Below are 26,104 nucleotides of genomic sequence, written 5' to 3'. Positions count from 1 at the left end.
TGTCGTCTCCAATGCACTAAGCTACACGTCAGAACCAAATTCCTCCTCCTTTTCACGGTAGAAAATTGGATTAGAAAACTGTAACCAGATGGGATCTGCTGGTACAATCCATTACACCAAATGTCTGCACACAGGAGCACATCCCCACTGCCCAGAGCGCCCTATAGACCCCACGTAACAAACACTGCTTCACACCCGGGCTGTGACAGCCCCATCTGTGGCTTTATGAGGGAGGAGAAGTTGGGGAAAGCAATAGCAGCAGCGACAAGACGCCGTGCTTGGTGAATCGAGCACTTTTCCAACACAAAGGATTTCTTGTTAAGTGATGTCTCTAAAATAACCGAGCAGAATTCCATCTGTTACAAGTGGACGCATCTCCTAACAGCCCTGGAACAGAGGGCTGAAGATTTTGTGGAGGCTCATCTGCTCCTCTGTGCTCCTTAGGACAGACTAAGGGACAGGCACAGAGATCTCTCTCGGAAACTGAAGGCAGTGTCACCTCATCTGACCTTACTCTCCTGGCAGCACATCCAAGGCTTCTGACACCACAATTTCTGAAGTGCTTTTTTTTCCCCTCTGAAGCCCCTGGTGACTGTGTGCAACTGTGAATCACATGACAGAGATCAGAACAACTGAAAAAACATGAAGAAGTCTATTGCCTCCTGTTTTCTTACCTCCAGAATATCTAATACCGATGAAAAGCTGCTATACAGGATTACTTATACCAGCCTAAGAAGCTGCAACTCCAGCTGTCACATAATTAAATTCAAGACAAATTAAACTCCAGGTTAATTTACATCCAGAATACCGGATGGAAATACTGCTTGAGAGAGATGAAACATACAGCACACTCATTTAACGCATCACGTGGTGAATCAATGCTGAGCAACGAGGGCCACAGGACCAGGTCAGAGCCAGCCATTCTGTCTTCAATGCTCCCATCCCTGGTCCAGATGAAAAGTTTCTCTGTTATTCAGAGAATTACTCCATAAGCAATACAATGCCTCACAGTATGTCTTAGGGAACAGTTACACCAGAACCTTCTGTGATCTAGAGTTTGCTTTCCTTGGATCACAGAATCACAGAACGGCCTGGGTTGCAAAGGAGCACAGTGCTCATCCAGTTCCAACCCCCTGCTGTGTGCAGGGTCACCAACCAGCAGCCCAGGCTGCCCAGAGCCACATCCAGCCTGGCCTTGAATGCCTGCAGGGATGGGGCATCCACAGCCTCCTTGGGCAGCCTGTTCAGTGCCTCACCACCCTCTGGGTGAAAAACTTCCTCCTAATATCCAACCTAAAACCATTCCCCCTTGTCCTATCACTATCCACCCATGAGAACAGTCGTTCCCCCTCCACGGATCTTGCTGTCAAATGAATGAGAGTGAAGTGGGAGAAACTGAGAGCAATGAGGTTGGCCATAAGTAGCAGAGTTCCTCCAGAACGAGACCAGACCTGTCTGCTGAGGCACACCACGTTCTCATACCCTTTTAATCCTGAGAAACAGCATCATTTGCTGGTAAGGACATCGAGGAGGGGGAAAAAGGAGCCTTCAGATACAGGCTGGCCAAGCATGCAGGCCTGAGCCCTGAGATTGTTGAAAGAGATTACGGAAAAGAAGATTAAAAACTCTCATACGTGAGCCTGACAAATCTGGCAGCCACGTCACTTAAGTCTCCTTCTGAAAAATCTTAGTAATTATTTTGCTGACCCATCCCCCACTTCAGGAAAGTTCTGCACCGCAGAAAATGGCCTTGTTTGCATTTTGTAACCAAGTAAAAAAGAGCCTCTCTGTGTGCAAACAGCAGCATCGTGACAATAAATTATAATCTGTTGTTCTTTAATGGCCAAATAAGTATATGCTGCTCTACGCAGCATTTACCAGGCTGCAGAAATGGATTTATGAGTAGAGAATTGCTAGATAGCGAAGTAATCCTGCGCAGCAATATGCCCAACAGATGCAACATAAACCTCCTTCCTTCTCGCCTTCCATCTCAAATGACCCCACAAAGATGCTGGCAATAAAGAACAACAACATGAGATGCTATATCTAGCTTGGGTTTCTGGTTCACTCGATGCCTCCCTCACACGCCTCGTGACAGTGATTTCAGCACAGCTACTTTCTTGTTTACTCTCAGACCTCACTAACAGGCTTCCAAAGAAAGCTCTGCGTTTCTTTTTGCCTTCTCGCCAGCAGGTTTGCAGCAGGAGTTAATTACTGAAGCAACTGTCAAACTCTTTACACTTTCAGCTCCTGAAATACCAGAGGCAGATTTCAAGCAGCAAAGCAAAACAGCCCCACCAGTGAAATCTCTTCTACCTGACGCTCATGATGTGGCCTTCAGGATGCTTCTGCAGGTACGCCTTCACCACCCAGGCTGTGTGCTCCCTGTAGGTCATGACACGGCTGAGGAATAAGCAGAGAGGGGAGAGGTGGTGAAGGCAGGGCGGGGGAAAGGCGGGGAGAGAGCAGAGAGCAGGGCAGCACAGCGATTACCACTCGCTCAGAGCCATCCTCCGGTCGAACACGCGGATGGAGCCGTCACCCAGCCCTGCCACAATCAGAGACCGATGGGAGTCGCACGACAGGCTGGTCACACAGCTGTCTGCCCCGGTGGGGATGTCCTGCAGAGAGAGCACACGAAGCCCAGCTGACACCGAGGTGTGTCTTCACACCTGCAGCCCCCAGGAGGAGGCATGAGGGGCAGGCTGCTAAGCCAGACACATCCCTGTTCTCCTCCTCCTCCTTTCCCCATTCTGTACACCAGTTCAAAACCAAACCGTGGTTAAACCGTGGCACTGCACTGGTGCAGCCTTCCTCCAGACTCTCTGGATAGACCAGAAGTGGGAGAGGTGGCCCTGGAGATGATGGTCACTGCTGTGGGTGATAGAGCTGTGTGTCCCCACAGCTCAGCCCAAAGAGCCCAGGGGAGGAATTCCAGCAAAACCTGCTTTTGTAAAAAGCAAGGCACAGTCTGTTTTAGGAAGGAAAAGTTCATATTATCCTCTACTAAGTGTATCTATTGAGATAAAACAAATTGCCAGAGGGGTCATTTCTCCATGAACCATCTTTGTTAGGTGCGAGCTGTGAAAGCCACCAGAAGAACAGGCAGGGTGGTAAATGTTTGGAGGACTTTAGTCAAGGAAGAAGAAAGTACCTGCAGAAAGCAAAAACTTGTAACGGCACATACAGGAACACAAATAAACCCAAAGCTAAGCATGTCACAGTCTGCATACCTCTGCAGCTCTGGAGCAGTGTCCAAGCAGACACAGCCCTGGACAGTGCTGTGCCACCTAGCAGTGACAAGCAACTCAGTGTTAGGTGGCAGACACTGTGTGCACTGAAAGAAATGACATGAAGAAAGAAAACTGGAGCTCACAAGGAGCTGTGCTGGGAGCACGTGGTGCACTCTCACTCCTATGCTGTTTGCTTCCCTCTTTCTGCTTGCCATAAGCAAAAGAATTGCTCGGAATCATGCCTATGGTTGGCATGAAGAAAAACACTTTCAGTTACATCAAGTAAAAACTAAGCAGTGCTGCAAAAGTGGGATAACAATCAGGAGGCACGTTAGAGCTGCATTAGCTAATTTCACACTTCAGTCCTATTTTTGCTGTCGCACATATTCACCTTTCCTAGCTGCTATTCACAGCTGAGTGAAGGAGCTGCTGGCTGGAGCACCCAACTCCAGGGCTGTTTGAGCCAGCCATGCTAACTGCCTGAAAGCAGAGCTTGTCTTTGAAGCAGGAACAAGCAGCAGAAGTGAAAATGAGGTACTCGCTTCTTCAGCTACATCCAAAGTGCTTCCAGAGGTTCACTTTTTGCAGTTCAAAGAGTGGGAAGCACCTTTGTTAGCTCAGCTTACATCGCTTCCTGCTCTTCGTGCTGAATTTCAGTTTTCCAGTGTTACTGAGTCAGGAAGTTCCAACCACTCCAATTTCAACACCACCACTCTTTGTAATTAAAAAAGAAACTCTTTTTTAGATGCTTGCAGCACAATCACTCGTCCTCATCATTTCAAAGACTTTCACCTCCTGAATTTTGATGTTTTCTAGTTTACATAGAAAAAAAAATGGGAAAGTAATTAAGATTAATATAGGCTTAATCATCCTGCTTTGCAGGGTTGAAGCATGGCAGCTTTTATCCAGGGCTGATTATCTTCTAGGAAGTTTGGAAACAAGCCTTCCTGTTCTCTGCAGCATGGCAACCTCACTCAGCAACCTGCTGCAGATGCAGAGCCGTGTGCTCGCTGCTCACAGGACGCCCCAGCAGCTCTCCTGTGTGCAGGCAGCAGTGTGGGAGTGTTCCTGGAGGGAAATGCTGCGGGGGACACGCATGGATCTTACCTGCACTTTCATTTCCCTGTCTGTGTCCCAGATGCGGATTATCCTCACGTCTCCCGAGGTCATGAGCAGCCCAGTCTCTTGTTCCCAGTCGACCACCATTCCTGCTCCTAGGAGAAAACAAAGGCAGGGTGTGTAAATTACTCAAATCAGCAGAGGCAGATCTGCACTACTTACAGCCCAGCGTCCGCAGCACAAGGCCACGGAATCTGTTGTCGTTACAGGCAATCTGCAACTGCATACACACATCCACACAACCTCCAAAGGGGATCAAAGCAGGTGCTCCTGGATTTGAGTCCAGTTTATGGCCTCTGCTTCTCGGCTGGAGGAAATGCTTAGGAAAGCCTGGGTGCAGAATGGTAAACTCGTGGGGCAGACACGGCCCGGCAGGGGTCCTCATAAACCACCCACCCCATACAGAACGCTGCACCCAGCAGAGACCAAAGCAAACCAAAGTGGTGCCATCACACACAGCAAAACATGCCATCCTCTGCATTGCTGTGACCCCTCATTTTAATAGAAGTATGTGCCTAAGGAACAAGAAATACTATCAGCAGTGCTGCAGGGTATTGAACTAAACATTGCTAGGAGTAAAAACCAATTAGCTATACAACAGGTTTGGCAATTACACTGCTGAAGATACATCTGTGAGAGTTTTTGGTCCTCATCTTCGAGTGCACAATCTGATTGCTGGCTGAAGTTTACACAGAAGTCCTCACGTAAGCCTCTTGCAGCACAGAATGGATATCCCTGTACAGCTGACTTTGGCATCTGCACACAGACAGGCTGGCAGCCTGTGTGAACTGGTGAACTTTGCTGGCTTGGCAATTTGCAGAGACAAATCCACCTCCCTTCCAGTCAGGGAACAACGTGCCCCACATGAGCTCCCTCAGCCCACACAGAGCAACTGCTGTCAGAACGCAGCAGTGCTTGGATGCAACAAAACCCTTCGTTAGGAGGGGAACTCTCCAAGGAACAATTCTTGTACATTTAATTAGAGGGAACTTCTGGACCATCACAGCGTGCAAACATGTTGCTAAAAGCAGAGAGCTATGCACCAACCACCCTTCGCTGTTTATGCTGCAAAGGCTGACCAACCCAAAGCTACACAGGGCTACAGGGATGCTTTGGTTCATTAAAAACACTCCATGGGAGCGTTAGAAACACTTTGCCGACCAAGGACCAGCAGCCGGTGCCGCCTGCAGAGGGCGCGCGGGCGCCGAGTAGAAGGGCCGGGTGCAGCGGGCGCGCGAAACCGCGGCTTAAATGCGGCCGCGGGGAGAAAAAACCTCTGTGACACAGCGCGGGTGTTCGGCTGCGAGTGACGCGGGAGGGCGCCTTCCGACACTGCGGCTGAAACGGCACCAACTGCGCGAAACGAAACAGAGCCGAACTATTCCACCGAAGGGCAAATGGTGTCATGGGGGGAACGACAGAGCGCTGGCTCACGTCTACATGTTAAATCGTAGTGTTTTAGGATGAGGGGAAAACAGAGACTTACTGCTAATTACAATTTCCTTTTTAATTAACGGAGGTCCTTCTCCAGGACTCACCCGCTGAGCGCTGGCTGGTGGCTGCAGGATGCTTCAGCCTCACTGAGGCAGAAGGAAATGCATCCTGCGGGTACCTGCAGCCCTGCTCCTGAGCTCCTCGTGCTTACAGCAGTGGGGCAAAGAGGGGTGACCCCATGCAGCCCCCCGAGCTGTGACCCCACACGGCCCCTGACACACCTGAAGCCACGCATCTGCAGGACGGGGACCCAGCAATGCAGTTCCCCGAAAGCATCGTTAGCTAAGATTAAGGTTATCCTGTAAGGAATGATATGTTTCCAGGTAACAAGTGATAAATCATCCACAATGCAGGGGGAAAAAAAAAATGAGGTGGCTGTTGCTGTTCCTGAGCCGTTTAGCACAAGTGCTTGCAGTGCTGTGTGATGGGAGATGATGAGCAGAGCAGCCGCTCTCGAGGCTGTAACTTCCTATGGCTGCTCCCCCAGGATTCCCCCCGTGCATCAGATATGTGTCTCATGGGGGCTGTTCCCTGTATAAGTTTCAATAAATAACAGCGATGTTGAAAACAGCTGCCTTCTGGTGTCTGTGCTTATTTCTTCATCATGGCTGAACGTGGGCAGCCCGCACCAGGCACCATCAGGAACACCTGCACAGCCCACAGACAGCAGCACCTCGCACTGCGATGGATGGTTTCTGACCACAGACCCCCGTGGCTGAGCAGTGAGGCACAGCTCTGCTTTCCCCTCCAGGAGGCAGTGGGAGGGCTGCGTGACCTCACCTCACTAATTCTCACAGTATCCTTCAGTCAGTGTCCCTCTCCTCATGCCAAGGACTACGCACAGCAAGGGAGAGCAGGACCTGCGATGCTGGAAATGCACACAAACCCCTGGAGCTGCAACATCTCCAATTATGTTATTTCCCTAAGCAGAACTCAGGTGTTTCTCCCAAACTTGCTCCTATGGGACTTACCCCCAGACTCTGGGAGGTGTGGGCTCACTTTACCTTCCCCCCTTGCTCTACAGCACGACCTCAGTGTGATTCTGATCCTTGGACTATTTGCTGGCTGCATCCTCCCCTGATTGCTGAGACCCCCCCCGATTGCCTCCTCTTCTCCCTCTCCCACCTGCAGGGTTACAGAGCGCAGGAGCAGCAGCGTGACTCAAAGCAGAGCACAGCCCCAGAGGGCACGGCCCTGTATTTCTGCAGTGCAGGTACTGACGTCCTTCACTTTGTTAGGGAAGCCCCAGGAGAGCAGGAAGGAAGCAGGGAGCTGGCAAGCACGTGCTTCTTCTTTCTTGCTTGGCTTAAGTAGAAATTTGCTTGAGGTACGACAGATGACGGCTGTTTACCTACTGGGGCCAACAGCTCCCACGAGGCAGCGATGGATGGGAGTGCATGCAGGTTGGACATGCATCCCCTTGTTAACACATCTCCCTGTATCACTCGGGGGGCCCTGGGGATGGAGGCAATGCAGCTCACACGGACGTGAGGGATTCTGCTGCTGATCTGCACTCGGTGGCCCGATGTGACCTGCACCATCATGAAACCATTGGTCTTTCTCCAACGTACCAGAGATCTGCAGTGCAGCCATTTGTGCAGAGCGAGGCATGAATGAAGAGACAGCCCCTTAGCTTCCATTCAGTAAAATCCCCACAGAAGACTGGGCAATGAGAACGGATTTTTGGTGCCTTAGTGATGAAATAGTGATGCATTCTGCTGCCAAATGAATGGAGAACCTCACATGCTTTTAAGATTTCCTTAGCAGGCGAGAAGAGACTGTGAATATTTCGTACTGATTCCCAGGTATTTGCTTGCAGTTGCAGGGATGCAGTGCAGTTGCTTGGCATTAGCAGCACTGCTCCAACAAGAGAGTTGCTGGCCCTTCCTTATGCTGCTCGGATGCCTGCATTACCAAGCAGGGAATTCCCTGCAGCCACGCCTTGCTAATCTCAGCCTTTCCATTTGAGAATAGATTTCTGAGCGAAACACAGAGCCACAATGATGAAAGCAACACATCAGCTTTGCTAATTTCAATTTCACTGCTTCGCTTCCAAAGAGGGATCCGCAAAGACCTCCAGCTAAAGAGCTCTGCATCGCACACCCCCGCCATCGTTTTCGTCCTGTTGATCACTATGGATGAGCTTGGCTCCCATCAGCCAGCAAAGATCGATAATTGCAGAGCAGCTCAGGAGCATCACGTCAGCACTCACCCACGTATGCGTGTGCACACAGATGCTGGCATGTCAGACATCTGCTTCCCAGCAGCAAGAAGGGGTCAGGCTGGGTGCCATGCAGCGCTGGGTCCCACAGCAGGAGGCTGGGGGCTCATCCACCTCCCTGCCACAGGATAGAACAGAACCTGTACCATTTACCGGGCATTTCCCTGCCAAAGGACTAAGCTCACTCTCCTAAGCTTGCTAGGTGAGATTCTTTAGCTTCTCTCTCTGAAGTGATCTTTATAGCAGAAGTGTATTACAAAACAATCCCAGCAAAATCCACATCAGCTTAATGGCCTCTTGCATTTGGAACCTGTCTTCCAAACTCCTTTGCCTGGGGATGCTTTGAGATCTTCCAAGAAAGAGAGATTTCTGCCTCCCAGAAAACTGCCCACGCTTCCTGCGCAGAGCTCAGCAGATGATGCAGACCTGTGGATCTTTATCCTTTCCTTCAGTGCTGGGCTGAGCTCACAGCACCGTCCCTGCATTGCTCACAGCCATCACAGACACACACAGCATGAGGAGTGGAGAGGGAGGAGCAGCAAAGCCTTCCAGGAGCCACGAGGACCCAACAATCATTCCAAACAACTCCAAAAACCAACCAACCAACCAGACGTGGACAAGGAGCTCCTTCCCACCCCGCCTGGCCATAGGAACAGGAAAGAAAGGACTCACCTCCCTGCTTACTTCTGTCAAGATAGATTGAAACCCTTCGGGCCAGACCTGTGAGAAGACAGGGATTAGGGGTGACACCACGGGTCAAGCCAGAGCAAAACAAATCTTACAACAGGATTAGAAAAAGCAAGTTGAAGCAAAGGTCAGGACAGAGAGAGAAGCAGAAGCATCGAGAGCAGCACATGCCTCCATCCCGAGCAGCATTAGTTTGGTCGCAGCCCCTTCCCAGGACCATGGCTGTGCACACACCGTGCCTGCAGGTCTGACATTTCCTCTTGAACGAGGAGATCTGGGAGCTGCACTGAGCTGGCTCTGAGTGAGAGAGTGAGGAGAGCCAGGGCCAGAGCCCAGCTGGTACGCAGCTCTGGTACCAGTGGGGAGCTGCAGCTCCCATGGAACTGACAGAGCACAGCGTGGGTGCATCACACAGAGCTCGGGGGGAGCAGCCCAAGGGCAGCTGGGAGCAGATTCCAGAACTGCTTGGCTTTTCCTACAGCTTTTCTGCAGAATTTATGCTGCTTTGAAACACTATGGCTACTGAGAACATCTTTTGCCATTTTTTCAGATCCTCCTGTCTCTCGTGTTTGTCATGTGAGAAGTAACACTGCATTACACCAGAGCACCTGGTTCCAATGCATCTTTAATTTTGACTTTAAAAGGCTCTCTCGGCACATCGTGCATGCAGACGCAGATCTAATTAAGATCAAAATCAACACAGTCAACTGCCCACACAGCAGTTTACCACTGTTTAAGATTCACCATCCCCGAGTCTCACTCAAGCCGACTGATGTGCAATGAGCTGGGGTCAAGCTACTTCTGAAAGAGAGCATCTGACCCAGCTCAGCACTTGGTGCATTCAGTTCTTTCACCTCGGGCTGCACAGAACAAGGAAGGTCTGCAGGAGTGCGAGAGGTTAAGCTTTGTGCCTCACCCTGTATCGTCCCCCATCACGGTCTCTGGGCATCTGTTATTGTCAATACCCCATTGCTTTGACAAGCCAGTGATGCCTCAAGCTTCCAAAGGATGTATTTAGGTGCTGCATATTCCTCCTTCCTTTTATAAGAGGGAAAACTGCCTACAAGTCAGTATTCTGCTTGCAACAAGACTGTTAAATTCAGAGATGAGGCTGACATTGGGGAAAAGGATGGGAGTGGAGAGAAGGAAATCAATAGTGGGAGCACACAAACCCCAGCAAAACTCCTGAGCTCTGCAGCTTCAAAGATGCATCTTCAGTTTTATGAGCCAGCGCTGGACCACAACTCAAGTCTTGGCAGCAGAAGATAACTGTTCAATAGAGCGCCTCATTTCCAAGGGGACTTGATCCACATAGCTCTTTTGAACTGAGTACAGTTATTTCTCTCTCCACAAAAACCTGCCCTTTTCTTCTTCTGAACCTAGTTCTATTGCTTCAAAGGTGAAAGGCAAGGGAAACAGGGCCCAGACTTCCTAAGACCTTACTGGAAAGAAAAAGGCAAAACCACCTTAAGAGAACAGATTCAAGTTTCGGCACACTTGTTTTGGCAAGTGTAAACTCTCAACTCTTAGAGCTAAATCAGCTCTTGCTCAGCTCTTAACCTATTTTGCAACGTCAAACATCACTGCTCTCTAACAACCCTTTCTTCTACATTAAAGCCCTGTAGAGAAGAAGGTAAAGTCAGCAAATGCTATGTCCTTATAGAAGGTACACGTAGAAAGCAAGGTAGGAAAATGGAGTTAGCCTGAAGGAGTTCAATCTACAGCTGTCAGCATCTTCCCTGAGCACGACTGATGATGCAGCAAGAAGGCGATGTAAGAGCAGTGCAGGGGAATTCCCAGACATCAGCTGTTCAGCTGAGTCCATCACCAAGGAAGCAAGATTCAGAGCCCAGGGATGGTAAATGCTCATCGACATCCTTCATGAAAACGAGTTGGCAAGAAAGGAACAAGGACCAAGTGAATGACACCACAAAGGGCAACTTGAGATGACTGCTGGAGACTTTCCTCTCTGCCTATGGAACGCGCGCCGTGCATTGCCACTGTTTTCATCCTGCTTTTATTGACGTCTCTGCAAAGAGCAAGTTTGGACCGTGGCAATTTTCTCAGTATGCTGCAGACATCCAGCAGCTTCTCATCAGTTTTGCACACATACTGCAGTGAGGCACAGAGCCTAACGTTACCTCAAATGCAGTTCCTCATTCCTAAAACACCAGAGACGAAACAGGAGGTATGAAGGAAAACAGCAAATACGAGCTCAACAAGGCAGCACTGGTAAAATCCAATGAATAGCTAAAAGAGCTGTGTCAGACTCCTGTGATGAGCCACCAGCTCCGAAATGAGAACTGTCAGATTTTAAGGTCAGAATGAGTGATGGTGGTCATCCTGTCTGACCTCTGGCACAGCACAAGCCAGAGAATCTCACCCAGCAATTCCTGCATTAAGCCCACAAGCACTGACTGAACTACAGCACATCTAGAAAAACCTGTAGCCTTGGTTAAAACTATTCAAGTGACAGAAGAACCCCATTAGAGCATTAGTACATAATCAGGTCTCAGAAGGACAGAATGTCCATCTTCTTTAATATCTTAAAACAGACTTCAGGATCACCTAAACTGGTCTTCTGGTTTCATCCTGTGCACAGCAGGATGTCAATGCTTCTTTTTACACCTTTTTCTAAGTTTCCTAGCATCCAAAGCTGTTTGATGTTTAACTGTGCTGTCGTGCAAGCGCCAGATCTGGACTGCATATTCTCTGGTCACCTCCTGACCCACAACGAGCAGTGGACAGTGAATGCTGGAATTGAGCTAAATGAAGTCAGAGGTGCAACATGCAAAGCTGTGCGAAGGCTGAGCATCCCATCAGAAGGAAAGAGGCAGTATGTGAGCCACCATCCCACCCCGAAGGGAAGAACAAACTCCTGCCACAAGGAGCAGGGCAGTTCCATCGTTGTTCTACAGATCTCTCCTTAGGAACAGGCTAGAGGAACACCTGGCCAAGACAGCTGCTCTGAGGCTTGTGAAGGACAGGAACTTTGTGCCCTTCTGCACCCCAGTAAGAGGCTGCTCTAGCTGTTCTTCAGCACGTGTGAGAGGCTGCTGTGTTGAGCTTTTAGCCTTGGTGGTTTGTTTTATGAGAAACAAACGCAAAACTTGGCCAAAGGCCATTTCAGAAAGGCAGAGACTGTTAAACAAGGACGTTACTGGTGGCTGATGTTAAGAAACCCATTTTACTGCACTCATCCTGAGAAAAAAACCATCTCAACACGAATTACTTCTGGCCTCCCATTCCCCTCCTCCAGGCAGAGGACCTACCTCGTGTAGTTGGCAGCATGTCTGACAGCCCCTGCCATGCTGTGACCATCTCTGGGTTCTTCTCCAGGTCTGCAAAGTTCTTCCACACTCTGATGGCACCATCGTCTTGGGAAGCACAAAGAAGAGAACACGATGCCACATCACTGCCAATGCAACCCTCGTAATTGTGCACAATAAAAAGAACAGAAGCAACACTGTACTCATAGCAAACTCCAGAACTGAGAGCCTCACCTTAATACTTTTTATTAGAGTTCTTTTTCCTTTAATCTTATTCCATTAAGTCTGAAGGATTGTTCCGCTGAGAACTGCTCTAAAGGGACTCTTCTCCTTCCTAAACACCTGACATCAGATGTCATTCATCTCTTTGACCAATTTTCTCTAGAACTGTCTCTGTCCTCCTTGCTCCTACACTAAGAACCACATAAATACCCTCCTAAATACAAAATACAGCCCCACAAAGAAGCTGAATCAAAGCCCAGCCCATCAGCAGCAAATCTTTCAAGTACATCATGTATTTTTCTCAATTTGTTCCCCATCTGTGAAACTTCTGTGCTAAGAATCAATAAATTGAAAGAAAAATGTCCTAAAGGCCCTCTCAAATCCTCTTCCACCTCTCTTAATTATACCCAACCTGTACATTTCAGCATGAAGTTTGAAAAGCTATTGAAAACACTTAGACTGACAGGTTTAGAATGGTTCCTTGGGAGTGAAGCATTTCTTACAGCTTTACAGACCAGTGAATGAGAAAAAGCTCTTCATGCTTCCTTACATGATGCAACAGGGCATTCTGGAGGACTGCTTCCCTGGCTGAGACACAGGGACTAGAAACTCACAATAAACTCAGAACTATTGGAGAAGTTCAGTGCCTAAAGCAATTCTTGTCTGCTCTGGACTCAACCAAACCTGGTTCCTCATACTTTGGCTGCAGCACGATTTTCCCTTCAGCTCTGAAAGCAGCTTTTAACCAGCTAAGGAGCACAGTGCCCAAGAAATGGCACAGGAGGTTGCTGTGAACTTGCCATGCCAGGTTCTACCTCAGAACGCCATAACAAACAAAGCTGCGCCTGGAAATGGTTTCAGCAAGGGTTTGATTTGTTTGCTATCTGAGAACACTGCAGCACTTACATAAGCTGTTCAGATATTTCAATGTTGCCAGAAGCAATTTTCAAGTTCAATCTTGGACGTGCTTCAACCAAAACCACACGGGCAAGGGGAAAGGCCAAATGCAGAGCAGGGAGAGCAGGAGGTACAGCACAGCTCCCATGGACCTGAATTCTGAGAAGGCTCCCCAGGTCCTGCCCTGCCACATGGAGGGAGCTGCACTGCTTACCTGTGGCAGTCAGCAGCAAGGAGCAGTCCTGCCCGTTCAGGTACTCCATGGCTGTGATCCTGGTGTACCGTGGGTTCCCGTTGTGGAAATAATCCAATTTCTCCCCTTTCTCCCAGTCCCAGAAGCTGGGGGAGGAAAGAATACGAGGTCAGTTCTTGGCTCTCTGTGTAAGCTCTCAAAGGAATCTACGTTCTGCCTAAGCTAAAAGCTGCATGCATTGTATAGCAGTTCAATTTGTTCTTCTTTGATATGCAGCCTCACTTCGTTAACCACGTAGGCCCACCTTCTGCAAAAGAAAGAGAGCACAAGCCCAGCTGTGGAATGATCTCAACCCAGGTTCACGTGCTCCTTCTGCAGGACTTGGTGCCACACTAAAGCACCAACACGAGCAGCACGAGCCCCACGTGCCCCACAGCCACAGCACAGAGGAGCCCTTACCAGATACTGTCCTTGTCGGCAACAGCAATGCAGGGTGTGAAGGGATGGAACTTCACCACAGAGGGGACGCCGGGGTTCCTGTTGAGGAAGATCTGATCATCCAGCCGGGAGATGCCTGGGGGGACAGCAGGCAATGGGCTCAGTGCCCCAGCGGCCCCACAGAGGGATGGGGCTGCAGAGCTCCCCAGCAGCACTCAGAGACCACGGCACCCCACAGCCCCAGCCCCTCTGCACTGCCACGCATCTCAGCCTAAGCTACAAACTAAGCACTGAGATGACAAACGCTGGGATCCTTTATTTTGGTAACTGAAGAGAACAGAGCACACCCAGCCATGTGCAACCAAAGAAATGGGTGGCAATGGGCCCCCAGATTGCTTGGTTGAAACTGGTTAAGTTCCCAACCCAACTATTCCACGCTTTTATGAAGTACCAGCTTGTGCTCATACAGAAATCCACTTCTTTTTTTGCCAAAATAAAACAAAATAAACCCACTTTATTCGAATTGCAGCACTCCGGTTTAGCTCGTGGATTATTTATTTAGCCTTTCATTTCAGTTCTTTCAGATCTTTCAGATTTCAGGCTAATTTACAAATCAAAAATATATTTTCCACTGAGACTTTCAAATGCTGGTTGCAGACCTTTCCCCCCTCTCTTTAGAGCACCTCATGATTTGCAAACAGTGTTGGTAACCCCTGGAACTGCATTTTTTAGCACAGCGTGAATCCATCACACAGAACTGTAAGCTCAAGAGACATTCCCTCAATCCTGGTTAGTTTTAGCATGCATCCATTTAATTTCATTTTCATTAAGGGATCCTAAGTCTATTCTAATTCCTTTTAATATTTCAGACTTAGCTGGTTTTTTTTTGTCTTTTTTTTTTTTAATGAATATTGGCACTTCAGCTGCTCAGGTCAAGCAAGCAAATATAAATACTGTCTAGATAAAGGTTTTTCTTCAGGCGAGCACAAACAATCCCCTTTTTTTGTATTCAAAAAGATCCCCCAAGCCATTTCCTGGGCTCCAGTTTTAATTCTCTATTATTCTGGTTTATGATACTCTGCAGTTCTATGACATTAAACTCCCTGTCAAGCCCAGCAAACCTCCAGAGAGCGAAGCACCACAGCAGGCTGTGCCTCCAGCACCAAGCCCTGCACTCAGCACATCAGTTTCTCCAGCTCCACGCACCTCAGTTCCCATCCTGGGGGGAACAGCACCCACAGAAGGGCCCTGCCCCAGTGGATGCAGGCAGGGATCCAGCCTGTGCCAGGTTCTGAGGGCTTGCAGGACAGTGACAAGCAGCAAAACAGCCAAGAGCAGCATGAGCCCCTGCCACCCTGCCTGAGAGCAGGGACCTCTGCCTCTGAGGCTCAGCACAGGTGCTATTCATGGGGATTAGAGCCCAGCGTGGTGCTGGGAGCCCCGGGGAGCTGCGTGCAGCATAGGAAGAGGGGCACTCACCCTTCTGAATGATCTTCTGGGCTTGCTTCCTGACCCGGGCGTTGCGCAGGAACCGCCACTCCCTCTCCTTGCGGATCTGGCTCTCCAGGTCGTGCTCCTCTGGGATCTTTCCACACATCAGCGTGTTCACAACATAAGACAGTAAATCAGAACTCCATGAATCGCCATTCACAAACACGTGTGTTCACATCAGACCAAGCCGTGACACCTTAGCATCTCCGTACAGTACGTGGAGGAAGTCAAAGGACATTCTGATTTCAGCCTTCCCATCATCTGTGAAACCTTCCCCTTTCCTTCTGCTGCCCTAATCCTGAGACTGAAGAGAGAGCACGGCTTTGATACAGACTGAAAGCTACAAATGCATTAAAATCTATCTTTCAATAGAGAAGTGCAGGCCAAAAAATGCATTGCTTTATTCCCTAATTCCTGAGATGTGTGAATTACCAGCATGACATCCACTGCTAATGGCAACTGTTTTCATTTGCAGGAAAATGATTCCCCTGCGTGGCCTAGGTCTGGTTACACACACACCTTCACTTAGAATGGGAGCCCTGAGCAGCATGTAACCACTCTGACCTATTTTACTGCTTTTATTCAGACTCCAGAGCCATTGATGGCTTTCCTGCAGGACCCCACCTGCAGCCAGGGGGCCCATGGAGTGCAAAAGCAGCTCCTGCCAGGCTGCAGGTCATATCCACACCCAGAGCACAGCATTGGAAGGAACAGCCCACTGATGTCACGCACAGCCCACTGCAGGGTTAAGCATAATGTGCCTTTTGCTTCACTCATAAAAAAATAACCAAAACCAGCAACAGTGCTGCTCTAGAAACACCTCTGGGTCGATGAAGATGAGCTGTCTTCCTTTGATGAAGGAAATGATGCTGTTCTGGGCAGAGCGAGCCTTGGAGAAGGGTGACATAAAAGACAAAGTTCTTTTGCTCCTTCCCCTTCCACACAGACACACACTTCTTTTTTCCTGACTAAGAAAGTACTTAAATCACCTGCCACTGTTATATCCGCTATCTTCAAAATGTATTATGCCCTGGAAAACAACCATTACGGAGCTGAATTGCTGCTGCTTTAAAATAAGAAACCCACCCTTTCTGCTGGGGGAAAAAAAAAAAAGACCATTTCAATTTTTCAAGAATATGACATCTATTAGAAAGGCAGTGACAAACGACCAATAATGTACAGCAATAAACAAACCTAAGATAAAATACATCAAAGTGCATTTGAGAGCACGGAGATTACAGCTACACCTTAATGAAAATCCAGCTTCTCTGGGAAGAAATTAAAGTAGGACCTAGGAGGAGGCCAGGGGATGGGCAGGGCACCAACAACAGCACATTTTGCAGGGGGGCACCCAGCAGCTGTCTCAGTTTAGGGCCAAGAAACGCAGTTTGCAGAGGAGTGAGGCACCGCTATGCTCTCTAGCAGATGAAGAATATCAGATCAAAGGAGCTGCCGGGCTTCTCGGGTCTGAAGAAAAAGAACTCTTCCGTGGAGGCTGAGCTGAAAGCTGCTTTATTATCTGATTTCAGCAATACACATTCTTCTTGCAATGAGATCTGCTGAACTCAACTTATCACTGCCAGTACCCGTAACCACACAGAGGTGCTCAGTACCAGTTCAGCTCGGTGTGCTGCAGGTGACAGAGTTTGTGGTTCTGTTTGTGGTTCCGACCAGCCGAGCCCCCAGACCAGCACTGCAGTGAGCACAGAGCTGCAGCACGCAGTGCAATGCAGCACTTCTCCCATTCCCAGCAGCCTGCAGGACAGAGCTGGGTTGGGTGCAATAACAAAGGAAGGGGAGACTTAGGTCAGATGTGAGGAGGAAATTCTTTACCCAGAGGGCAGTGAGGCCACGGCATTGCCCAGAGCTGTGAGTGCCCCATCCCCAGAGGTGCCTGAGGCTGTGGATGTGATCTGGGCAGCCTGGGCTGAGCTGGCAATCAGCTCGCAGCAGGGGTAGGGCTGTGGGATCCCTTCCAACGCAGGCATGCTGTGATTCTGTGATGATTTTGTAACCCCACAGAACACATCGCAAGGGAACTTCTGGTGGTGCAGAAGCACAGGATTATGTCAGGACATGCATGTAATAGAGCAGTGACCTCCAGCTCAGCTGCTTCTGGCTGGAAACCCAGAAATTATTATTCCAAAGAAAAAGCTAGTTAGGCTCATTATTCATGCCTTTGTCTCCCCTCCCATCCAGCTCGCATTTAAGCATTAGAAAGTCATTTTAGTAAACAACAGCCGGGCTTTGGCTGCTGCTCAGCTCTCCTCCGAGCAGAGCTCCCAGAGGTACGTGGGAGTAGCAAACTGTGCTACATGATGAGGATCATGACATGGCTCCGATTCTCTGCATCTCTGAGCTTCCACCCAGACATCAACCAGCGACCGTCCCCAAACCTCCCACCAAGTGGTGTCATCTGAAAGCCAACCAAGCTCTTTTTTAACAGCATCCTTCCACGTCGGCGTGGAAGTCGGTATTTGGATGGGAGAGGGGAAAATTCAGCAGTCTGCTCCTGTAGTAAATACAGTTTGTCCCTGCACAGTGTTACTGCAGCATCGCACACAGGGCTCCCTCCTCCACCAGGACTTTGAGCAACTGCCAAGACAGAGAGCACAGAGCGCTGAAGTGAGGGCTGGGATTTTTCAGGAAGGATTCCTTATGTAATTCTCACCTTCCAGGATCCTTCCCAGCTCCTGCCTGCATGTTCTGCCAGCCCTGCGAGCAGCAGATGCTGGCTCTGCTCTCCTCGATTCAGGGCTTCCTGACAGCTGGCAACAAGGCTTTCCTGTGCCACGCGGTCCAAGGCTGCCTATGGTGAGCAGAACAGCCTTTTGCCATCCCAGCTTTAGGAAGAGGAACGACTTCTGCAGAGATCAGGGCTGTGGTAGGTAACTGCTTTTCCTGGCACACCGAGAATTTACAGTGCGGTGTTTTCTTCCTCCATGTATCTGATTAGATAATCGATAAATCAAAGGCAGTTATGATGGCCTGAATCCCAGCCACTGATTTACGCTGGAAATTAATCCCTCCATCTTTCCAACGAAAGCATTCTCATAGCGAGGTCTATGAAGCAAAGCTGAATTCATAAATTAAATATGACTAAGATGCACTCACAGTCATTTTATGTTTATTCATTACAGGAATAGTTGTCTTATCTTTCCCTGTTTATGATGGTAGGCAGCATCTCCAAATGAAGTATTGGAATTGCACATCAACGTCATCTTTTTCCATCAGCACTCTGCAGACTTTACTCTTTGCCTTTTTCATGAGGCTAAAGCTCTCAAAAGACAGCAGCTGCAAGCCATGGCTGTTTGCTCCTCACTGCTGCAGGAACAGATTCTAGGAAAGGAGCAATCTTTGGACATTCAGCCAAGACTCGAGTTACAGCATGGCCAGGGCTGCCTGGTTACACAAGCAGCAATCGAGATGTGCCAAAGGAAGCTGTAGTAGAGGGACGCCCCCCTGCCCCTTGCACATGTACCACCCACTCATTACAAAGCCCCATACAGTTCCCTAGCAGTCAGTACAACATGCAAACTTCTTGGCACACAGACCTCCACTTGGCCTCTTGAGGCTGTTTTACAAAAGTAATGGGCAAATCAATTCACTTCCTCATTTCATTAGGAAACACAGGTTTGGAGCAAACCTTACCTAAAACACTGCTGCTGAGGATGCTCTGTGCTCAGAAAATGCAACCCAAGGCAGTGAATGTCACCAACCCAAACCACGGGAACTAAGAGAACATACACACTGCTACTCCTGCTCTTAGAGTAAAAGCTGAAGAGAGAGATCATTGTGCACATGTTCTGCATAGGGATGTAGCCTGGAGCATCTCAATTCTCACGGCGAGACACTGAACTCTTTGGGACTCACTACAGTGAAAGGAAAGCCTGAAATTTTCATTTCCAGGACTCCCCCTCCCTGGCTTCTATGCATTAGTATGAGAACACTCCGTATGTTTTCTTTCCTCCCCCAATTTTCTTAATTTTATGCACTTGGAGTACTAAATCTATATATATATATACACACACATACACAGCTCCCCATCTACACATTTAAACTGCATTTTGATTGGCTGTCTACTGTGATTTATTGCATTAATAAGACACCCCTCTTTTTCCTTAGAAAGTAGACAAATGTCTTTAATAAGAACTAAGGGATGGAAGAACATCCTCCTGTGTTTCTTTTACTCTCCTCTGGACTTGAATTGAGACAACTGAAACTCATCTTGATGCGAGAAAACCCCGCTATAAAGCTTGACTGAGCCCCATGGGCCAGATGTATTTCCTAATGAATTATTCTGCTAATGATATCAGAAGAAAGTTAATTTCACTAGCAGCTCAGGAAGCGTCAGGCAGTCGCTCTACCATCTAGTTTTTCCTCCTGGTGATTTTCTAAACAAATTAAAGCTACACGGAAACCTCGCTGCCATGTAACCGGTTTTCTGATAGCCTTAAACTTGGGGGCAATTACCTCACCTCAACACCTAACAATGTAACGTGCCTAAAGATGGAAAGGAGCAGTAACAGATGGCTCAGTGGCAATTCTTAGACGAGGCAGCACGTAAAATGTGCCACTTCTTTGCATATTCTGAAGATTTAAACATCAGCGGTTGCATAAAAGCATCCACTGCTGAGTCGCTCAGGTGGTGGCATTAATACAAACGAGGCATTATAGTTCACATTAATTGCAATACCTCCAAAAGTTAAGCTGAAAGTTCTGTTACAGTTTGTGCTGCTTGAATCCCAAGGTACCTTCATTGTGGTTGCTAATACCAAGGCAAGGTTTGATGCTTACTTTGATTTCACGCTTAAGATTGAAACCTGATCTTTGGCTAAAAGATTCTGGGAATGTAAGTGCTTATTTCCAGTCATTGACAATCTCTGCTCATCTCTGAAGAGCTTTGTTTTGTCTCATTGTTTTGTTTTGTTTTTTTTTTCCTAGAATAAAGCTTTTGTGCACCTCTCACTTCACGTAAAACCAACTTAGAGTTACCAGAAAGCACTCACTTCTAAAGAGATCTCAATGGAGATTTGTCACTTACAACCCTCATTCTTTGCTGTAGTAAGTTTGTTTTTGTTGCTGAACTTTGAAAAGAATAATGATTCTTCTGAAGTTTTCCCCATGCTGTCCTGTAGACTTCCAATAGCCATTCTCCTCGCTAAGGTAAAGGAATCAAGACTGGGTGCACGTAAGCACAGCTCCCAGGTCACACTTGAGTACAGAGCCATGCCTCACTTCAAGGGGAAGGTGTGTTCTGTTGTCCCCATCTCCACTCAAGAACCCCTCATTTCTACATTCTTTCTTGAAAGCATTCTATGCATGCAAGGCTTTTGCTTGGGCTCTGTCCCTACTAATACCTGACCTTTCTGGCTCTCACTGCCTCTCCTGCTCTCTGTGATAGGCAGTGGTCACACAGCTCACCAGAGCAGGATGATAGAAATACATCCATTCCTTTCCCTTCTCAGCCAGAAGAGGAGAAGAAGGCAAAGTGAACAGATGAGGCCACTAGCCTATGAGAAGAACCAGCACCTCAACCTTTCAGGAACTGCAGTGTCATGATTCAGAAAGACAACCAAACATTACCTTCATGACAGGCTGAGCAAAGTACTTCGCGCTCCAGTCACAAAACCCCGTCTGCACTGTGGCTGAAATGAAACTTTTGTGTCCAACGGTATCATCAGCATCATCAGTGGTCTGTCCAGAAAGAGAACAGGATGTTACCCCACGTCCATCTCACTTGCACGGGCAAATTGTACACACAGTGATACCCAGACTGCCTGTGGCAGAGAAAAACCCTCAAAAACATTGCTGAGGATACCAAGATTTCTGTGTCTAGCTCCACGACCACTGTCATTACATTAACTGTTCAGAAATACACAATCTCTTCTGCACAGCACACGACACAGCCAGGCTACAGCATGAATCATGAACCCAAGTGTTTGTGCATCACAAAACCAACTTCCCAGGGTGAGGTTTCTCGTGGTCTACACAAGAACCTGGCATTAGAAGCAGTGGTGAGGGGAAGGTGATTCAGGATAACCCACCTTCAGATCAAGGCCACGTGTGCATTAAATGTCTATTATAAAGCATAAGACATCAAAAAAGAAGAAGAAAAAACAAACAAAAAAAAGAGATACCACTCCATTGACCCAGGCTTCATTCAGGTTTTCTGAACTCTGAGCCATGCTGTTGCTGCTATCCCTGCTAGAATTGAAGGTGCTCCTATTAATGCTTTGACAAATCTTTCTTGGAATCACACAGAAGCATTGGCTTTACGCAAATGCTACTTTAATAAAGAACAGTTCATTCCCAGAAGTCAGAAAACCTGGAATCTGCAATGTACTCTCGGCCTGTGGCTTGCCAAACACACACCTTGCCACTTCCCAGCTTCCCCTTCCATAATGCCTTTTCCAGTTTCCTCTCACAGAGCAAGCACCAGAAACATCCTGGAAATGCTCTGAAGTAAAGAGAGGGGCAAACATCAAACCACTGTCTGCTGGCTGGATCCGGGGCACTGACCAGGAACAGGCTGCCAAGGAGGCTGTGGATACCCTGTCCCTGGAGGCATTCAAAGCCAGGCTGGATGTGGCTCTGGGCAGCCTGGTCTGGTGGTTGGCGACCCTGCACATGGCAGGGGGTTGAAACTAGATGATCATCGTGGTCCTTTTCAACCCAGGCCATTCCATGATTCTATGATCACTGCCAACTGCTACCTTTGAGTGATGGCCACAAGTGCACCTGAGTGTGTTTGGACCCAACCATACCTGTCTGAGATAACTCACCTAAAGTCAACTGAAAGTGACATTCAGAATCCACTGTGCATATTACTGCATTCCTCCACTTGGCACCAAATCAGTTCTTCATGCTTCTCTAAATGGAAAAATGCCCAGTACCTGATGACTGTCATTTGGATGCTAACATGGGTGCAACCCCCCTATCGGCCTGATGCTGAAAATAAGACACCACAGCTCTTGGCTGGCCAGATGTATCCCAGCAGTGACCTGTAGAAAGCTCTGGTCTTCCCAGTGCCAGTCTGGGCTTACATCTGCTCCTGTGCTTAGCAAAGAGAGGCTGCCAAGCACAGAACGAATCTGCAGTAAAGGAGGTGAATCTGCTGCTGCAAGGGCATCTCCCAGTGTCTCAAGAGAAACATCTGCCTGCATGTTAAAGGAGGAAGAATTGTCCCTTTGTCAGCCTCTGTCCATGCTTTGCTGAGGTTGGAGGAAAAGCAACTGACAGAGATGCAGCTGTGCACTATCGCTCAGGCAGACAAATGTTGGTGAAAGAATAAACAATCAACTCGGATTAAACGCTCCTTGGTGGCAGCAGAAGTGAGTAATGTCCTATATCAGAGTCATAAAACATATCCCGAAGAAAAAAATTAATCCATTTTTATTTTACTGGTTAAAAGAAGCTACCTTGGTGTTAGCAGCAGCTAGAAGTGAAGGATGAAGGATATGCAGAAATAAAACACAAAGAACAGAAAGTGTAACAAAACCCAGTGGAGCAGGGGATCAGAACTGAAAGCAAAGTCTCTTTACCTGCTCTGGCCCTTTGTCAAACATTTTTCTTGTTCTGGGGAACTGGTGGGAGTGGGGAGTGTACTGAACCCCCATGTTGCCCACATTGGCAGGTCGCACAGATGTGATGTCCCGGCTGACCGGTTGCTTTGTCACATCATTTGTCAGGCTGGAGCTGCTTGTGCTGGTGGTTGGAGGTGATCCTCTACAGATCAAAAGAGTAAAAGGATTTAGATAGCAGCAGACATGTGACTTGCCCTCATTTTCTGAACCTCTCTGATACGCATCCCCTGACACCTGGCACGTCTCACTAAACTGCAGTCCTGACATGCTTTCCACCTCTGAGAATCAGCCCGGTTCTACAAGCAGAAAGCAGTTCAATGCTCCCTCTCACAGCAGAAACAAAGCTAACCCCCAAACACGAGGGCAGAGGCTAACACTGACTACGTTGCCATTATCTGCTCTGCTGCCTTAACTCCTGCATGTGAATTACATGACTTCTTTTACTTTGCTTGCTTCTGACAAGACTTATCTTCACTGCTGTGCTTCCTCTACAATCCAAACACACAGTCCAAAAAAGTTACAAATCTCAGCAGTGAATCCTGACTGAGCCAACTCAGAAAAGCAAAATTCTGGGAACCTGTAGGTTATGCAGTCACACACCCCCATGTAATGGCTGTGACCATGGCACAATGACCAGCAATGTGGTGACTGGAGTCCTGGGAGACCACAGGGCAGCATTTTGACTTGCGTGCAAACTGAGATCTGTGCAATTGCACGGTTGCATAATGCTAACAGAAGACATTAAAAGCATCACTGAGCAGTTCAGAGGCCTCCTTTCCAACTTTGAATCTCACTGCTGCACATGGATTGTGAGGCTGCCAGATCTCAAGCCAGGTGTTTTCCCTTGGACAGCATCCTTTGGGAAGGAATCACATTTCTAAGCCTAGCATTGCTCACACTGTTGCCTTAGTTTCACTGAGTTTAGGCATCGCTTGCTGACGACCAGGCAACCCTGGCTTTTAGCTGAAACTGGAGAAAAGAGATCAGACTTCAATGGGAAATCCGGATACCTCAGGTCAGAGTGCATCAGTAAAATCAGCAACATTCAACACGCCCCTTCAATTCACCCTTAGATAACCAGCATGCCTCATTATGCTTTGCCCTAAAAGGAGTAACGTGTAGAAACTCCCCACCTGTCCCCAGAGCTTTTGTTCCTAAGCCTCTTACCAGCACTAAACCAAGAAGCTACAAGACCCCGGTGGGCCCCTGATGGGGAGCTCTGGGCCCACTTACCCCACTTGGTGGATGTGCATGCCCTTGTTGGTGGGGCTGGCAGGCGCTGACTGCGTCAGTGAGGACGTGTCCAGGATGCGCTGGGGGCGAGCGTTGACTGTTGCCTAGAGGGAAAGACACAATAGAGCACTGATCGGGACTGCAGAACAGCAATTGCAGGGGTTTATTATATGATACAACTGCACACCTGGGGTTCAATGAAGTTAAGCTCTCTATCAGTGTGTGTGGGGGTGTTTAAAAATGTACGTGAAAAGTCCCTGTGCAGTTTTCAACACGTAAGAATTCTGCTGCTCTTGGAGTCTGACAGCACTTACCAGACAGCATCATTCTTTTGCTTACAGAGACATAACTGACCAACATATCAGCCTCTTCTGAAAGCAGCCACAGCCCAGGACCCACAGCACAACTTGCACCATGAGGTGAGCTGACAGCACGGAGCTCCCACCCAGCACTGCTCCACTGCCCATGGCTGCAGTACCCATCCTGATTCTGCATCTGGGTCACAACTGCCCTTGCACATCTGGCAGCTGCACAGATCTGCCTCCCATTGTCTCTGCAACTCCCCTAATGGGAGCTTTCGTGGGAGTCACTGCAGGATGCCCCTTCCCTACACACCAGTCCACACCAACTCGCATAGGAAGGCAGCAGGTCTGCATAGCTGGGCTGCTCACAGCTCTGCCCAGCACAGCCAGGCCCTCCTGCAGGCTGACACAGACCTAATCCTGAAAGAAACATCTGTCCTTCCTCTGAGAAAAGGTCCCAGATGCAGGCCAGGGGATGGCAGTGAGCAAAGCATGCAGCTCCAGCTCCACCTGCTCAAGGTCTCGAGCCCTGACCACCACCTGCTTGGCTCCAGGGGCACACACCAAATGCCACGGCCTCGGATAAGCCTGGCCCAGCCCCTCCAACAGGCTGGCTGACTTGGGGCTACTTTCCTCCTTCCCACATGAGGTGAGAGAGGCCCCAGCACCACTCATCACAGTCATGAGTGCAGTGGGGTCTTCAGTGAGCAGCTGGGATGTGAAATCAGAGAGAACGGAAGGAAAGCAGAAGCAATTTAACAACTAGTCACAATTATTCATTGCTAGCTCTAATTAGTCACACAAGACTCAGTTTTCAGATTCTTGCAGTCAGATCTCTGTCACCTGAAACAATTCCGGTCCCCTCGTGTCACAGAGGAGGGACAAGATGAGCCAGTGACAGTGTGCTGAAGGGGCTCACCGAGGGGAACGTGGCAGCAGCCTTCCTTCTTCCTGGGGAAACAGCAGAGGAATTTCTTTTCTGCCAGAAGCGAGCTGCAGCTCAGTGACATGACAGCGTTTTGCTGGAGGCTGCGGCTGCCCGTTTCCCAGGGATTTGCTCCTCTGCCCGTCACATCACCTCTTTCAGGAGGGGAAAATGGTAATTCATAACTTTGCAAATTGACACCCGGTAGAGGAAAGAAAAAAAGGAGTGTGCTGTCAGAATCGCTCGCTCCTGCACGGCAAAGCTGTACCAAGAGTGATGTCAGTGGAGGAAGAGCTGCTGGGACAATTCAGCCTCGAGGCTTCCATTAAAAACAGCTGGGTGAGGCAATCTGGGAGGGAAGCAAACTTTCCTTACTTAATTTTGATTTCAGAAGGTCTTAAAAGGCCAACGCTGCTTACCAGCTCCTGTTTGTTTGTTTGCTTTGGTACAAAAACCATGCTTGGGACTTTTAAAAGATCAGGCTGGGAATGAGATTGTATCACTCCAATCTGCATCATGAATATAAATCACAACTCAGCAGCAATCTGTGGGAGAACCAGCAATGTCTAATCAGCCCAGGAAATAAAACTGCACATTTCCAACCCAGGAAGCATGCACGTCTGTGCAACCTACTCACCAGCTGCTCAGAAAGACATCGCCCTATTTAAAGACCACTGGAGTTCTGTAGATAAAGAGCTGTACTCTTGGCTCCGTTGCACTGAGTAGAACTTGCCTCATTGCAAAACAAAAACAACTGCTCTACAAATGCAGACACAACCTGAACTCCTGCACAA

General features: G+C 48.5%; 1 protein-coding gene across 2 annotated transcripts in view; it reads right to left on the bottom strand.

Annotated features, from left to right (window-relative positions):
- Nucleotides 1-26,104, bottom strand: part of RPTOR (regulatory associated protein of MTOR complex 1) — a 118,566-nt gene that overhangs the window by 4,228 nt on the left and 88,234 nt on the right. The window contains exons 22-32 of one of the 2 annotated variants that reach the window (XM_042832910.1): nucleotides 24,084-24,187; nucleotides 22,809-22,992; nucleotides 20,851-20,961; nucleotides 15,253-15,358; nucleotides 13,795-13,909; nucleotides 13,357-13,481; nucleotides 12,027-12,131; nucleotides 8,740-8,787; nucleotides 4,341-4,447; nucleotides 2,494-2,621; nucleotides 2,317-2,403 (exon numbers count right to left, since the gene is read on the bottom strand). In XM_042832910.1, the coding sequence (XP_042688844.1) occupies nucleotides 2,317-2,403; nucleotides 2,494-2,621; nucleotides 4,341-4,447; nucleotides 8,740-8,787; nucleotides 12,027-12,131; nucleotides 13,357-13,481; nucleotides 13,795-13,909; nucleotides 15,253-15,358; nucleotides 20,851-20,961; nucleotides 22,809-22,992; nucleotides 24,084-24,187 (1,220 nt within the window). The remainder of the gene's footprint in view (nucleotides 1-2,316; nucleotides 2,404-2,493; nucleotides 2,622-4,340; nucleotides 4,448-8,739; nucleotides 8,788-12,026; nucleotides 12,132-13,356; nucleotides 13,482-13,794; nucleotides 13,910-15,252; nucleotides 15,359-20,850; nucleotides 20,962-22,808; nucleotides 22,993-24,083; nucleotides 24,188-26,104) is intronic. The other variant, XM_042832911.1, reaches the window with a different exon arrangement.

Source organism: Centrocercus urophasianus, unplaced genomic scaffold (genome assembly GCF_019232065.1).
Source record: "Centrocercus urophasianus isolate 14NV4802_14NV808 unplaced genomic scaffold, USGS_Curo_1.0 seq_40, whole genome shotgun sequence".
NCBI lineage: Eukaryota > Metazoa > Chordata > Aves > Galliformes > Phasianidae > Centrocercus > Centrocercus urophasianus.
The sequence above is the reverse complement of the archived record's forward strand: the minus strand, read 5'-3'. Positions and strand labels throughout refer to the sequence as shown.